This window comes from Sesamum indicum, linkage group LG8 (assembly GCF_026168435.1).
Source record: "Sesamum indicum cultivar Baizhima isolate 11 linkage group LG8, ASM2616843v1, whole genome shotgun sequence".
In the NCBI taxonomy this organism is placed as follows: Eukaryota; Viridiplantae; Streptophyta; class Magnoliopsida; order Lamiales; family Pedaliaceae; genus Sesamum; species Sesamum indicum.
The window spans coordinates 19,688,994-19,704,854 of record NC_142664.1 but is presented as its reverse complement, the minus strand read 5'-3'; the positions used below and the strand labels follow the sequence as shown (position 1 = coordinate 19,704,854).

Here is a 15,861-nt window from a genome sequence, read left to right as displayed (position 1 = left end):
AGTGTAATTTAGCACTTTTAGAAAAAGTCGAGGTATAATTAACTCTATTAATATATTGATAAAATCAATATACTGCTTTGTGAATCCAAAATTAAAAAAAAAAAAAAAAGAAATATCATAGACTCCTAAATCCTAACATATATAGACCGAACCACTAAATTTGAGGTGTAAAGCTCACTGTAATCTCAATTTAATCCTTCTTTAATTTGTTGAAAACCATAAATTAATATCTAAATTAATTTGCATTAACAGACAGTTGAACAACTCTTTAGCCTTAAACACAATTAATTAATAAATCTTGTGACAGAGAGAGACCAAACTGAAGACTCCATCACCATTCATCTGTCACTCTTTACTTTAAACAATAATTAATTATCGACATTAATTGTTAATTACAATTAATAATGCTGGGGAAAGCTGGACGACGTCGTTTGTTGTCTTGGAGCCTGAGACGCCGACGTTTCCATCTTTTCAAAAAATTTCCTCCCAACCTCACCTGATCTGTTACAACTCACAGGAAAAAAAAACTCCTCCTTTAAACGCCATTCCCACTGTCAGCATTGGATTCATCAGTTTCCACTTTGGATTGTTTTTTGAATTTCTGTCGCTTTTTTTTTTTTTTTTTATTGGCTTCTGATGCGTGTGAATGTGAATGTGTGTATGTGTTAGTTCATCTGGGCTGATGAACTAACCTTATTTTTGTTTTTTGGGAAAAAGCCCGGGATTTGATTGGGAAACAAGTTCTTGATCTGCGATTGCATTGTTTTAAGAACTCAAGAACCCCAGAGCTTTTTTGGGTTTTGTTTTCTTCTGGCGTTTACGTAGGAGATGGGTATGTATAAGCGAGCCAAGTTCGACTCGCTGATCTCACTGAGTCGAGCCCGATTGATTCAAGTCTTGACGGGTTTGCTGTTTTTGTATCTGCTTTTCATTAGCTTTGAGATTCCTATGGTTTTGAGAGCAGGGTTAGGGTTAGAATCTCCTGAGATAGCGTTCGCGTTACCCCTTATCTCCCATCCAATATTCAGAACCCAAAATGATAACCAGTTTTCTACAGAGGAGAAAGAAGAACTTGTTTTTCGGGCACAGGAGCGGAAAATGGGTGAATTTAGGAAGATCTCGGGCCTCATTTTCGATGATAATGCGTTTAATAGTGTGAGTAAAGATGACTTTTCTGAGTTGCATAAGGTAGTTAGGGATGCATTTGCGTCAGGTAAGGAAGTTTTGGAGGATTTGAAGTCAGGGAAAGTGCTGAATGAGGTGGAGAACCAGGCGAAAAGGGCAGAGGAGCCCTGTCCGAATTCAGTGGAGCTGTCTGGGGATGATTTTGTGAAGAAAGGGAAAATGATGGTTATACCGTGTGGTTTATCATTGGGCTCCCACATCACGGTAGTTGGGAGGCCACGTTGGGCCCACATGGATAAAGAGTCGAACAAGGGTGGAGGGAGCACAATGATGTCACAGTTTCTGATAGAGTTGCAGGGGTTGAGAACTGTGGATGGGGAGGACCCACCTAGGATACTGCATTTTAATCCAAGGTTGAAAGGGGATTGGAGTGGGCGTCCAGTGATCGAGCAAAACACCTGTTACAGGATGCAGTGGGGGTCTGCCCAGCGGTGTGAAGGGTGGAAGTCAAGAGCCGATGAGGAAACTGGTGAGGGATTTATTCAGTTGGAGTTCATGTGCAAGCTGTATGCATGCATTACATGTTGATCTTAATTTCTGCTTATTATGATTTGATTATTAAGAAATTTGTCGTATATGGCCGGAATATTTGTTGATGGTCATTGATTTTGTACATCTCTGTCGTTATTGATGCTCTACAGAATGGCGGTTTGGATCATATGTTGAATGTCTATTTGCTGTTTGATTATCTGAGAACTCATTGTTTGCCATTTTTTTAAATTTTGGTGGAGAAGCAATTGACCATTGCTTGTCTATGATAAAAGGGAGTTGCTTTCACAATCTAGAGTTTGTGTTGCACGTTCATTAAGGTAGCTCCAGTCAGTTTTGGACCGTTCAGTTGATGAATTCCTTATCTCAAAACATTCCTGCTGTAAGCTAATTGTAAAAATTATATAATGTTGACATCCTTTGCCAGTTTATGTACATAAAGTAACTTACCCTTTTGGTCCTTAAATTGTGTTTTATCCTGGAAATAGTGTGTTTTCTTAACATTTTCGCTGGTATGAAGTTGATGGACAGGTGAAATGTGAGAAATGGATTCGTGATGATGACAGTGGGTCCGAAGAATCAAAGGCCACATGGTGGTTGAAAAGGCTGATTGGCAGAACAAGGAAGGTTACCGTTGACTGGCCTTATCCCTTTGCAGAAAACAAGTTGTTTGTACTTACACTTATTGCTGGCTTGGAAGGCTATCACATCAATGTAGATGGGAGACATATTTCATCCTTTCCATATCGTCCTGTGAGTATTGATTTAGTAACTTCTGTATGGAGAAATGGTGGCATATTTTGACATCTTGAAGTTCATTGGATGTTGACAGGGTTTCACTCTTGAGGATGCCACAGGACTGTTTCTGAATGGGGATGTTGACATTCATTCTATCTTTGCTGCTTCTTTGCCTACATCACATCCAAGTACTGCACCACGGAGGCATCTGGAGTTTTCCCCTGAATGGAGAGCCCCGAGCCTTCCCACTGGACCTGTGGAGCTCTTTATTGGTATCCTCTCTGCTGGCAACCATTTTGCCGAACGGATGGCTGTCAGGAAATCATGGATGCAGTATAAAACAGTCAAGTCTGCTAATGTTGTCATTCGTTTCTTTGTAGCAATGGTGAGAATCCACAACGGATTTGAACGTCAGTTGAAACACCATCCTATACAAAAGCTTTGCTCTTAATGTCCATCTTATTTCTTGAATTTGGTATTTGGCAGCATGCTAGAATGAAAGTCAATGTGGAGCTCATGAAAGAAGCTGATTATTTTGGTGATATTGTTATAGTGCCTTACATGGATAATTATGACCTCGTTGTACTGAAGACTATTGCAATTTGCGAGTATGGGGTGAGTTACGTGTTCTAGTTCAAGATTTCTACTACTTTGCAATTGTTCTGTAATCTTCCTTTACCATTCAAGTATCTGGTTGTTTCAGGTTCGGACTGTGGCAGCTAAGTATATTATGAAATGTGATGATGATACATTTGTAAGGATAGATGCCGTGATGGCAGAAGTGAACAAAATTCAAAATGGTAGAAGTTTCTATATTGGAAATATCAACTACTATCACAAGCCTCTACGTCATGGTAAATGGGCAGTGACATATGAGGTATGTTTTCTTGGTATTCGTTTCTGTTCAATGATTCTTTTTATTAGATTTTTCTTTTTACTTATTTGTAACTTTGTTGCTTCTCTGCATATTGTATTTTCAACCCTACAAAATTTTCTGTATTATTTATTTTAAGTAATTACGAGCACTTTTGATTTGGTGTGGGATATTTCTTATCTTCCGAGCTTTAGGACCAAAGTCTCAGTTGTCTGTGGAAATCTATGCTCTAGTTCGTGATTTCTTAGAAATATGGTATGATAATCAGCTGACACATTTAAGTTTTGGGTGCCCAAAACTTGCGTGAGATTTCATCGGCAAAGCAGATGTTTTTTTTGCTGGTGGTTTCAAACTTGAGGTGTGGGTATTGAATGCCAGTTTTTGAAATATCAAGATGCCAGACATAGTAAAATAAAACTGGCTAAGTTGCAAATCAGTATGGTTATTCATGACTATTAGGTTTTTTCTTGCTATGAGTATATGATTCTGTCATAGGAAAAGGTGATGTGTACAACTTGGTCTGGATCCGAATCCACTGTTAGGAATAAAGATTTTTCAATTTCCACATCTTATTTTGTCAGGAAAAATACCAGCATCTTTGGAGAAGTTCTTTTATCCCAACTTTTTCATTCCAGAAAGCCTACTGTTAGCTTTGAAACAAACACCGTTGGGCTTGTTAAAGCTTAGACTAATAAATAGGAAATGGGCTTTCCAGATAGAAATTTTTTTTCTTGTATCTTTTTAATACATAAATTACATCAGAGAAAATTTTGAATAAACTACAAAAAGATTGTTTTTCTTCTCAAGTTCATGAACCTAAATTCCATTAAAAGATTCAATAAATAGAATTTAAATTGATTTGAAATTACCATTTCAGATTGATTACCAAATACTTAGAGAACTTCAATTGTATATATCAAACTAAAATTGGTAAGGTTTTAAGCCACACTGATCAGGATAAAGATATACATTTGTTTAATCATTTTTGTCTAAATTTTCAAGTCAAACTAGATCTAGTTGTAACTTTATCAAATTTAAATGTTGCTTAACTAAAAAATTTAATTTGCGTTATTTCTTTCAGACTGAATTAAATATGAAATTCTAGGGTTTTAGTAAAATCGCATAATTTCTTTAAAATTTGATCTTCTAATGAGTTGGAAAAAGTTATATTTAATTTAGTAAATATTTGGATTGTATGAGGTCTTGTCCTTCACCCTTAACGTTCTAATCTCAAAAGCATAAAATAATTAGTGATCTTATATCTGACTTCATGGGTAATTCTACAAGCAAAATAGAAATCCAATAAATTAGTGCTAAGAAGCCCAGGAGTAATTTATCAAAAAAACCAGAAATGTTGGTTGTATAAGTGTGTCAAAAACTTATTTAAGTTTGAAAAATATTTTCATGGATCTTTCTGATATAAAAGTTTCCTTAAAGGTTATATAGTCATTTGTCTCTTTTATATTCTGTTAAGAGGATGAATGATGTGTACGATTATCTGCTCACACTGCAGAAATACTTCATACACACAAATATTAGTTCCACACACTTGTTATTTGGTGTTTAAATTCAGTATTATAGAAATTCTGTACGATTATAGTTGTGATCTGCATCTGATAACCATGCCCGTGAAGGGAATTGAAGAAATTCTGAGATTGCTTATCATAAATATTCTTGCCTTTTCAATTATTTTCTCGTGAATCCAAAACAAGCCCTTTGCATGACATTTGCTTGCTTCCCCTTTCTTCCTATGGGTCTGCAGGAATGGCCAGAGGAGGTGTATCCACCCTATGCCAATGGACCTGGTTATATTGTGTCAGCGGACATAGCACGATATACTGTGTCTCAGTTTGAGAAACACAATCTAAGAGTACGTGCTTCTGCCTTTCTTTAACCCCATCCCCTTACCACTCGTCCCATAGGTGCGTGCATGTGTATGTGTATGCGTGTGAGAGAGAGAGGGTGACTGTGAATTTTTGTGTGTCACCAGGACCCTATTCCTGTGTGGTTGTGGTTTGGGGTGGTGCCACTGGTAGTTGTTTGAGTTTGCTGCATTTATCTAGATATTTTTTGCTTACTAAACTGGGCCTCTCTTTACCATGAATCAGTTATTCAAGATGGAAGATGTAAGCATGGGAATGTGGGTGGAAAAGTTCAACAACTCAAGGCCAGTTGAGTATGTGCATAGCTTGAAGTTTTGCCAATTCGGATGCGTCGAGGGTTATTATACAGCACATTACCAATCTCCTAGACAGATGACCTGCTTGTGGGAAAAACTACAACTTCTTGGAAAACCACGGTGCTGCAACATGAGATGACCGCTTGTGATGAAGATGCAAAAATTTGAGAGCAGAAACTAAGAAAGGAATTTTTTTCGGTAGCTTGTACATAGTTCGAGTAGCTGGCCCTCTTGGCCATCTCTGTTATTTTCTAGTTCATTCATTTTTAGTCCACCTTCTTTTGGGGCCCCATTTTTTAAGTGTTATGGCTCACAGATGCTAGGAATTTCTTTACTCTTGGACCATTTGAACCAGTTCCAACTACACTTGTAGTTGATATCAAAGAATTGTAACATCAGAATTAGAATGCTGATCATTCTCTTTATCGTCTTCCATTAATATTATCATTCAATTTTTTAGTTCCCATCATGCCCCGAAAGCTTTTATTTTGGGCACATGAAATTGCTGAGATATGGTGAGTAGTCCCAAAACTTCACTGGTCATAGCAAGCTTTGAATTCTTTGGAACTGGCTATATGCTCACTGGTAATATTCTTCGAAATTTTACCAATTAACGTGAAAAACTCCGAATTGCTGTGTTGAGAATGTTTCTGGCTCCTTACCTGGCTATACTAACATGTTGCTGTGAGAATCTGCTGCAAGACCCGGCTGTGGATGAGCTTTACATACTTTTTTAGTAACACGTTGTCGAAAACTCTCTTGTTCTGTTTATATTATATCACAGCTTGAATTCATTTTCTTCTTCATGGTTGATATGTTCACTGTCCTGGTTCTGGTTGTATCCGTTTTCAAATCAATAATCTCATCAACTGAAACTTTATTCTTCTGTTGCTTCAAGATTGTATAGGTGGAGGATTTTCAGGATTGTCCAGAGACTGATAACATAGTGGGGATGCAAATGATACTCAGCTGATAGTGGGTGATCTTCCCATGGAATTTGGGATAAAGAAAGAACATTTGCAAGGAAAGTGGTTCCCTTTGAGTGGAGGCGCTTTAAAGAAGGAACATATTCCATAAGGTATTATTGTTGCGTCTATATTTTTTATGCAGCTGATTCCTTGAGGCCTGAAAGCTCTACTTTTTGAAGCTGTATCACATAGTTTAGCTATCCTCTTGACCCACCGGCTTGGAAGAATATGAATTGGATGGTTATGAGATAAAGCCGAATTCAAGATAAACTATATGCTTTCTGAACTTCTGAATGATCAAAAGTTCTCGAGGTTCATCTCATATACATATGCATATAACCTTTTCTGTTATTTTTTTGTTTTGGAAATAAGGTTTGTATGAGAGACGTCCAATATGCATGATGCATGGTCGTTTACCACAGGAAGACATTGCTGGTAACTGAGAACTCAGAGAACGAATTCCACTCTTCTTGATTTAGTAGTAGTACAAGATTTTCAACTAATTGACGGATAGGAAAGGAAGACAATATCCACAATTTACATCAAACGGAGGAGACCATGTTTCTGCTCAATGCAGAAACTTGTAGTTATTCAAGATCATGTAATTTGGCACATATTTGAAATTTACTGAATCTCCCATCTTCAGCCTACATATAGGCCAAAAGAATGAATAATGTGAAGAAGACGATCGACAGGGTCCCTACAACCACAAGATAATGTCAGAATCCAGGAGACAAGCTTCAGATAGAAAAACAGGAGAACTTAAGGTCAATATTGTACTACTTACTGGTTTTCCAGGGGAGAAATCTTGAACCATGGCTCCAAGACTGTTCATAGAAACAATCTGTTGTTGTATTCAGCCCATCAGGACAATTACATGCAAATGACTTGTACGGACTGTTGTTATATCCGCAAACTCCATTACTCTTCTCACAGCTTGCACATAATTCTGGATAGTCGTTATTGAAGTTGAACTTGTACTTCAGTCCAATCCCATATCTCCATCCCTCAGGATTGGTTTCTTGGCTGTTGAATCCAACCAATGCAGAGTAAGACGTGCACTGCAGTTTCTCCAAGTTCATGTCAAACGAAGGGCCAAGATCCACTGGCGTGTACACGCAGCAAGTGGATATTGGGAGGCTAAGCCTGCTGATTGCTTCACAAGAATATAACAGGCTGCACACAGATGCACCCTGAGAATCACACATAGGAAAAGTGGAGTTGTTTCCACCACCGGTTCTGTAGACCGGTGAAGAAGTTGTTGAGCAGTCAAGCAGGGCGAAAACTGTGTCGTCACTGAAACTGAACGGAGCATCCCAGTCTAGGCTGAAGCCTTTGCTGGGCTGTGTGCACGAACACGTTGACATGGTCGGATCAGAAATGTAAATCACTTGGTTGTCATAGTCTATGGAAGTGATGGTGTAGCAGCCGGTGTGGGTTGCAAACGTGAGCTGTTGCTGGCTGCAAGTTACATAAGGCTGGAAGCGGAGATCGCCACAGCCAGGGCCAGTGCCGAAGGGGTACTTGATGGGGATTTTGCCACAGGTTCTTTGACAGGTCTGTGAAGAGATTAAGGAGGGAAGAAATATGATGAAAACTGAGGATAGCAGAATGGTGCATGGATTCTTGGGCTTCATTGTGAGTGAATGTGTAGTAGAGAAAGAGTGAGAAGTGGAAGTGTAGGGTTCAAATATATAGATGTATCTAACGGTTCAAATTTCCTTCACTTGCCCTTCATCCTATACAATGAAGCTACTTACAACTCCCTTGTAGGTAGGTCCAAAGCACTTTTGCTCAGCTCAAACATACTAGATTTACTTACAACCATTGGATTGTATTATAAGACAGTAAATCCGTTCATAATTTACAAGCAGACGAACAAATATTTATATCTGCGTTTATAACTGACTTGATTTTCAAATAAAGATTCATTTCATTTCAAGAACTCGACTCACCACCCCCCATCCCCCTCTCCCCACACACACAAAGAAAAAGGGGGGGAGGGGGGGGGGGGGGGAGTTTGCTCCAGTTGCATCATAGGGATTGGTTTTCTTGGCTTCACTTTAGGTGTTAGAACTTAGAAATGCTAGCTTTTGGTCTCATCAATCCCAATATCCTTGCATCCATAACAACAATAATTCTTAGTCCAACAAACTTGTCATAAATTTAAATTTTATTAGTGATAATGACTTTAAAAAGAGTGGGTATTCAAGTACAAGATTAAGATCCCAAGTAGTCTAGTGTTGATGCAAGAACAAGCATCATATGTTCTAATATTTCTTAGTATTTTCACATCACTGGTCTTGACTTCTGGCTGTTCCTGTCCAACTCAGTTTTGATTACTCCACATGATTTTCGGATCTTCCCACTTGTCGGTGCATCCATTGTTCCCTTCCCTTGGAATTCCCCAATTTAATTTACTACTAATTAATTTATTTATTACTCTATTCTGATGAAAAGGTAATTTTTGTATTCAGAAATGTTAGACAATTAGTCCCATTTGTCCAAAATGCCAAGGTCTGAAAAGATAGTGACAGATTGTTAGTGATCATCAAGCAGGGATGATTACTTTCTAATCCATCTCATTTAGAAAATATTATCTAGTCTAAGTTGGATCATGCTGAAAAATTTTCTATATATTATATATAATATGTATATATGAATGCATACACCTCTTCATATTCTTTTTTAATACCCATTATGTTATACACCCTTTTGTATCCCCCATTATAATTTGTAATTAAAATAGTTATGATGTATTTTGTAACCACAATTTTGGTGGTCTATAAATACCACCATGTATTTCATTTGTAAAGTGATTTTGGAGTGAACAAAGAAAGTTTGTTGGAGAAATACATATATTTTACTTTATATTCTATTAAGAGTGATAGGCTAATAAACTTAGAATTTCTCTAAGTTTATAACACGTTATCAGCACGACGTTACATTACGATCGATCAAGGTAAAATGTTAATTTTATTAGTATAATTTTTATTCTTTGTTTGTTTACCTTTACAATATCATAGTTACTTTTATCCTTGAATATTTCATAATAAAATATGAGTAATTATATTATATATTTCAATGTCTCCTGAAGTAGACACATATATTTATATATTTCATTCCCTGAAGTGGATGTGATATTGCCTCCAGAAGTAGGCATATAATTCTTGATTTTATCTCCTGAAGTGGATGTAATATTGCCTCCAGAAGCAGGCATACAATTCTTGATTTTATCCCCTGAAGTGGATATGTTCTATAAAATTCCATTGCTTCCTGAAGTAAGTAATGAGTTAAAATCATCTTCAGTAGTAGGTGAAATATTTTGTACCAATTATGTGCAATATCATCCCTGAAGCGATGATAAGTATATGTTTAATTTTCTCACCACCTGAAGTGTTTTGAGATAATGGCTTGATCAAGAAGCCCGATGCTTCTTCGTTTATTTATTTGATTTCTGATAATTTTTCGATAACATAGTATAGCTATTATTATATGACTAACTTGAAGTTAATTTTATTAACTTTGCCCACATAGTTTTGTTTCATATGCCCATGTATGTATTTTACATGTTTTGCTAGTATATGCAACAACATTTATTTGTTAAGAAAATGATTTGGCATGAATACCATTTAATTGCTATTTGTAACATTATAAGATTTAAGGCAAACATTTTTATTTAATTCCATGTATACATGCCATTATAATTCATACTAATTACATGGTAACTTATATGTAACTTAATGTTAGTAATGTTTCATGTCATTTTTACTTTATATCATATGTAATACATATTATTTTACTTTTATGTATATGTTGAATATTATGCTAAAAGTGCATATTAACTTGTTGTAGCTTAATGGCCAATCTCACAAAATTGGATTTCGTTGCTCTTGATGTTTCTGGAAAAAACTACCTATCATGGGTTCTTGATGCCGAACTACATTTGGCAAGTAGCAAATTGGGAGAAACAATAAAAGAAAATACTGTTGCTTCTGAGCAAGACTGTGCTAAAGCAATGATTTTGCTTCGTCATCATCTTCATGAGAGCCTGAAGTCTCAATATTTAACAGTCAAAAGTCCTTTTCAACTCTGGAAGAGTTTAAAGGATCGATTTGACCATCAAAAGACTGTAATCTTACCACGTGCAAGATATGAGTGGATACAATTGCGACTGCAAGATTTCAAAACGATTGCTGAATATAATTCTGAAATGTTTCGAATTGTATCAAAGTTGAGGTTATGTGGAGAAGATGTGACGGATGAACAAATGTTGGAAAAAACATTTTCTACTTTTCATGCATCCAACCTTGTACTCCAGCAGCAGTACAGGGAACGTGGGTTCAAAACCTATTCAGAGTTGATTTCATGCATGCTTGTTGCAGAAGAAAATAATCAACTTTTGTTGAATAACCATCACACCCGACCCACTGGTTCCAAGCCACTTCCTGAAATTTCAGCGGCATTGCCTGAAGCAAATGCTACTTCTTCACAAAAAGGGCATGGTCGTTACCATGGCTCACCACGGGGCCATTCTTATGGTCGTGGTCGTGGCGGTCGCGGCCGTGGTCGTGGTCGCGGTAATGGTCGTGGTAATACATGGATTAATCCCAATATTCAAAAGAACAATAGGAACAAGGCAAAGAATCAACAAGAGAAAACTACAAATGAAGATCTTTGCTATAGATGTGGGATGTCTGGACATTGGTCCCGTACCTGTCGTACGGCACAACATCTGGTCAAATTATACCAAGCTTCTGTAAAAGCGAAAGGTAAAGAAGTTGAGACTAATTTTGTTGAGGCTGGAATCTCAGACAATACCCACATGGATGCTTCAGATTTTTTTCAGTCTATTGAAAATGAAGATAAAAATCTCCCTGAGCTGCCCCTACAGTTTGGTGACATTACTGAGGATTTTGACATACTTGTTGATTAGATTTACCCCAAATGTTATTAGTATGTTTCCAATATTTAGTTATGTTTATTTTCATTGATAGGGTATTTCTTTTAATCTTGTAATGTTTTTATATTTTATGAATGAAGTGTTTCTTTTACTTATTATATATCTATCTCATGTACATAGAATGGATCAAGCCATTACAAATCTCAATGACAAGGAACATTGTCTTGTTGATAGTGCCACTACACATACAATTTTGAGAAACAAGAAATTTTTCTCAAGTTTGTTAATGACAAGAACAAATGTGAGTACTATTTCAGGAGTTAGTAATCTTATTGAAGGCTCCGGAAGAGCTACTATCTTGTTACCTGAAGGAACAAGATTACATATCAATGATGCCTTATATTCTAGTAAATCACAAAGGAACTTATTGAGTTTCAAGGATATTCGACAAAATGGTTTTCATATTGAAACCATGAATGAAAATGGTATCGAATATCTGTACCTTACAACATATAAAACTGGCCAGAAGCAAGTTTTAGAAAGAATGGGAACATATAGTTTTGGTTTTTATGGCACATTGATAAGCTCCGTTGAAACACATAGTATCACTAACCCGAAGTTAGTTGATCAAAGTATTTTTACTTTGTAGCATGATAGACTTGGCCACCCAGGTAAAACAATGATGTATAGGATCATTGAAAATTCACATGGACACCCACTAAAGAACCTGAAGTTCCTTGTTAAAAGCAATTTCATATGTTCGGCTTGTTCTCTTGGAAAATTAATTACAAAGCCATCTATAACAAAAGTGAATATAGAATCTCCTATGTTTCTTGAACGAATTCAAGGAGACATATGCGGGCCAATAACACCGTCATGTGGGCCATTTAAATACTTTATGGTGTTGATTGACGCATCAACACGTTGGTCACATATAAGCTTGTTGTCAACACGAAATGTTGCTTTTGCAAGACTGTTAGCCCAAATTATTAAATTGAGGGCTCATTTTCCTGATTATCCTATTAAAAGGATACGGCTAGATAATGCGGGAGAATTTACTTCTAAATCCTTCAATGATTATTGTCAATCAATTGGGATAGTTGTAGAGCATCCAGTTGCTCATGTACATACTCAAAACGGCCTGGCAGAGTCGTTAATTAAGCGGTTACAATTAATAGCTAGACCCTTATTGATGAGGTCAAAATTGCCTTCATCGGCATGGGGGCATGTAATATTGCATGCAGCGGCTCTAATTCGTCTTAGACCTACCGCTTACCATAAATTTTCTCCATTACAATTGGTCTCCGGAAGAGAACCAAATATATCTCATTTAAAGGTGTTTGGTTGTGCGGTGTATGTCCCGATACCCCCTCCTCAACGAACTAAAATGGGGCCACAACGGAAATTGGGAATTTATGTTGGTTTTGAATCTCCCTCAATTATTAAGTACCTTGAACCAATGACCGGTGATCAATTCACTGCTAGGTACTTGGATTGTCAATTTAATGAGACAGTATTCCCGGCATTAGGGGGAGTAGATAAGGAGATTAAAAGAAAAGATATTGCATGGAATGCAACATCTATGTCTTTTATGGATCCACGGACAAATGATAGTGAACTTGAAGTTCAACGGATCATACATTTGCAAAGTGTTGCAAATAGGCTACCAGAAGCATTGATAGATACCAAAAAGATCACAAAATCATATATTCCGGCTGAAAATGTTCCAGCTCGTTTAGAAGTCCCTGAAGCGATTCTAAATAAATCAAATGCATTTGAGTCACAAATACGCCGAAAGCGTGGTAGACCACTTGGCTCTAAAGATGCAAATCCTCGAAAGAGAAAGGAACATATCATCTCAATTAATCACGATGCTAATGTGACCACTAGTGTCTCTAAGGATAAAATCCCTGAAGCGGTTTTATCTGATGACTCTAAAAGTAATGAGCAAGATCTCGAGGACAGTTATGAGATGTCTATTAATTATGCTCATAACAGTTTAGGTTGGTATCGAAAAGAAATTGAAATGAATGATATTTTTGCCTATTCTGTAGCCGTCCAAATCATGGATGAAGATGAAAATGATCCTCAAACTATGGAGGAATATAGACATCGAAATGATTGGAAAAGTTGGAAAAAGGCCATACAAGATGAGCTAGACTCGCTAAATAAGCGAGAAGTATTTGGACCTATAACTCCAACACCAAAAGGTGTCAAACCTGTTGGCTATAAATGGGTGTTCATACGCAAGAGAAATGAACGAAATGAAGTTGTAAGGTACAAAGCTAGACTTGTGGCCCAAGGCTTTACTCAAAAGCCCGGAATTGATTTTACTGAAACATATTCACCTGTAGTGGATGCTACCACACTTAGATTTTTAATCAGTTTATCAGTAATTGAACAACTACAAATGCAGCTCATGGATGTGGTAACTGCATATCTGTATGGGTCAATGGATACAGATATCTATATGAGAATCCCTGAAGGATTAAAATTGCCTGAAGCATTACAGTCAAAGTCTCGTCATATGTACTCCATCAAATTGAAAAGGTCCTTGTACGGACTTAAACAATCAGGACGTATGTGGTACAATCGTCTTAGTGAGTACTTAATAAAAAAAGGATTTTGCCATAATCAAATAAGTCCATGTTTATTCATAAAGAGGACAAAGTCGGGATTTGTAATCATAGCCGTGTATGTTGATGATTTGAATATTATTGGATCCTCTGAAGAGATTCGACAAGCAGCTAATTACTTAAAAAGTGAGTTTGAGATGAAAGATTTAGGCACTACAAAGTATTGTCTCGGCCTGCAGTTCGAACATACTAAGGGTGGAATTTTCATTCATCAATCGAACTATATAGAAAAAGTCCTTAAGCGTTTTCATATGGACAAAGCTCATCCATTGAGTACACCTATGGTAGTTCGATCGCTTGATGTTAATAAAGATCCATTTCGTCCTCCAGCAAATAACGATGAGATTTTAGGTCCAGAAGTACCATATCTCAGTGCAATTGGTGCATTGATGTATCTTGCTAATAATACCCGACCAGATATAGCATTTTCAGTTAATCTACTAGCAAGATATAGTTCAACACCAACAAAGAGACACTGAATGGTGTTAAACACATTCTACGTTATTTACGTGGAACAAGTGACATGGGACTATATTTTGAAAGGCATGATGATGCCAAAACAACCAAATTAGTTGGTTATTCAGATGCGGGGTATTTATCTGATCCACATAAAGCTATATCTCAATCTGGATATGTATTCATGTATGGTGGAACTGCTATTTCATGGCGTTCAACCAAACAGACTTTGGTAGCCACCTCATCAAATCATGCAGAATTAATTGCATTATACGAGGCTGGGCGTGAATGTGTATGGCTTAGATCACTAATACATTATGTGCATGAATCATGTGGACTACAATCAATCGAGAAAAGTCCCACAGTAATATATGAAGACAATGCGGCGTGCATCGCCCAAATCAAGGATGGTTATATTAAAGGCGACAGAACCAAGCACATATTACCAAAATTTTCTCCACTCACGAGCTTCAAGCGGAAGGCAAAGTTGATGTTCAACAAATTTCATCAAGTCAGAACTATGCAGATTTGTTTACGAAGGCATTACCAACAAAGGTGTTCAAACAACTCATACGTAATATTGGCATGCGACACCTGAAAGATATCTGCCTCAATTGAGGGGGAGATTATACAACTGTACTCTTTTCCTTAGCCTTGGTTTTTATCCCATTGGGTTTTTCCAGGCAAGGTTTTTAACGAGGCAGGATGTATATGATAAAGAGGTATGCATTCAAGGGGGAGTATTATATATAATATGTATATATGAATGCATACACCTCTTCATATTCTTTTTTAATACCCATTATGTTATACACCCTTTTGTATCCCCCATTATAATTTGTAATTAAAATAGTTATGATGTATTTTGTAACCACAATTTTGGTGGTCTATAAATACCACCATGTATTTCATTTGTAAAGTGATTTTGGAGTGAACAAAGAAAGTTTGTTGGAGAAATACATATATTTTACTTTATATTCTAGTGATAGGCTAATAAACTTAGAATTTCTCTAAGTTTATAACACTATATATAATATCATTAATTATTTTCACTCTATTTAATTTTCATTTCAAGAAAGGAATGTCAAGAAAATGAGGACAAGATGAGGAAAACAAACTGGAATAAAGTTGAATAATGTTTTTTGGTTTAAATTACATTTCTTGACTTTATACCTAATCAAGTAAATAACTCATATTTTTCAGAAGACAAAATTGTAATTTTAATCCTATACGATAGTGGGTATCGCACTTTTGATCCCGTACTTTATGGGATTAACATATATGGTCCCATAAGATTAGAAAACACTACATGTAGTTTTAAAGCCTAACAGACGTTAATTTTGGGATGGAAACCACTTTTATGTGGGCAAAAGTGGTTTTCAACGATTTTAAAAATCAACATTGTACTTTTGATCCCATAGGGCAAGAAGTGT

The 15,861-nt window shown here is 36.6% G+C and overlaps 3 protein-coding genes across 3 annotated transcripts; 2 read left to right on the top strand and 1 right to left on the bottom strand.

The window, feature by feature from the left end:
• Window positions 1-495: 495 nt before the first annotated feature.
• Window positions 496-5,929, top strand: LOC105168172 (hydroxyproline O-galactosyltransferase GALT6). Its single transcript, XM_011088129.3, has 7 exons — window positions 496-1,654; window positions 2,195-2,427; window positions 2,507-2,797; window positions 2,899-3,027; window positions 3,116-3,289; window positions 5,049-5,156; window positions 5,395-5,929. The coding sequence occupies exons 1-7, from the start codon at window positions 829-831 to the stop codon at window positions 5,602-5,604; spliced, it is 1,971 nt and encodes a 656-aa protein (XP_011086431.1). The 5' UTR covers window positions 496-828; the 3' UTR covers window positions 5,605-5,929.
• A 933-nt stretch (window positions 5,930-6,862) lies between these two features.
• On the bottom strand, window positions 6,863-8,296 carry LOC105168171 (wall-associated receptor kinase-like 20). The gene is made up of 2 exons (XM_011088128.3): window positions 7,221-8,296; window positions 6,863-7,133 (listed from the first exon to the last, which is right to left on the bottom strand). Exons 1-2 carry the CDS (start codon window positions 8,068-8,070, stop codon window positions 7,081-7,083), a joined length of 903 nt encoding a protein of 300 aa, XP_011086430.1. The 5' UTR covers window positions 8,071-8,296; the 3' UTR covers window positions 6,863-7,080.
• Window positions 8,297-10,292: 1,996 nt separating this feature from the next.
• Window positions 10,293-11,369, top strand: LOC110012432 (uncharacterized). The gene has a single exon (XM_020696054.2). It carries the CDS (start codon window positions 10,293-10,295, stop codon window positions 11,367-11,369), a length of 1,077 nt encoding a protein of 358 aa, XP_020551713.2.
• Window positions 11,370-15,861: the final 4,492 nt, after the last annotated feature.

What these genes read in the sequence shown, in the direction of transcription:
- LOC105168172 (XM_011088129.3), top strand. Translation starts at nt 829, where the DNA reads ATGGGTATGTATAAGCGAGCCAAGTTCGACTCGCTGATCTCACTGAGT. An exon ending in AAGAGCCGATGAGGAAACTG is followed by an intron (nt 1,655 to 2,194) that starts GTGAGGGATTTA and finishes GCTGGTATGAAG; the next exon opens with TTGATGGACAGGTGAAATGT. An exon ending in TTGCAATTTGCGAGTATGGG is followed by an intron (nt 3,028 to 3,115) that starts GTGAGTTACGTG and finishes TGGTTGTTTCAG; the next exon opens with GTTCGGACTGTGGCAGCTAA.
- LOC105168171 (XM_011088128.3), bottom strand. Translation starts at nt 8,070, where the DNA reads ATGAAGCCCAAGAATCCATGCACCATTCTGCTATCCTCAGTTTTCATC. An exon ending in ATTTCTCCCCTGGAAAACCA is followed by an intron (nt 7,134 to 7,220) that starts GTAAGTAGTACA and finishes TTGTGGTTGTAG; the next exon opens with GGACCCTGTCGATCGTCTTC.
- LOC110012432 (XM_020696054.2), top strand. Translation starts at nt 10,293, where the DNA reads ATGGCCAATCTCACAAAATTGGATTTCGTTGCTCTTGATGTTTCTGGA.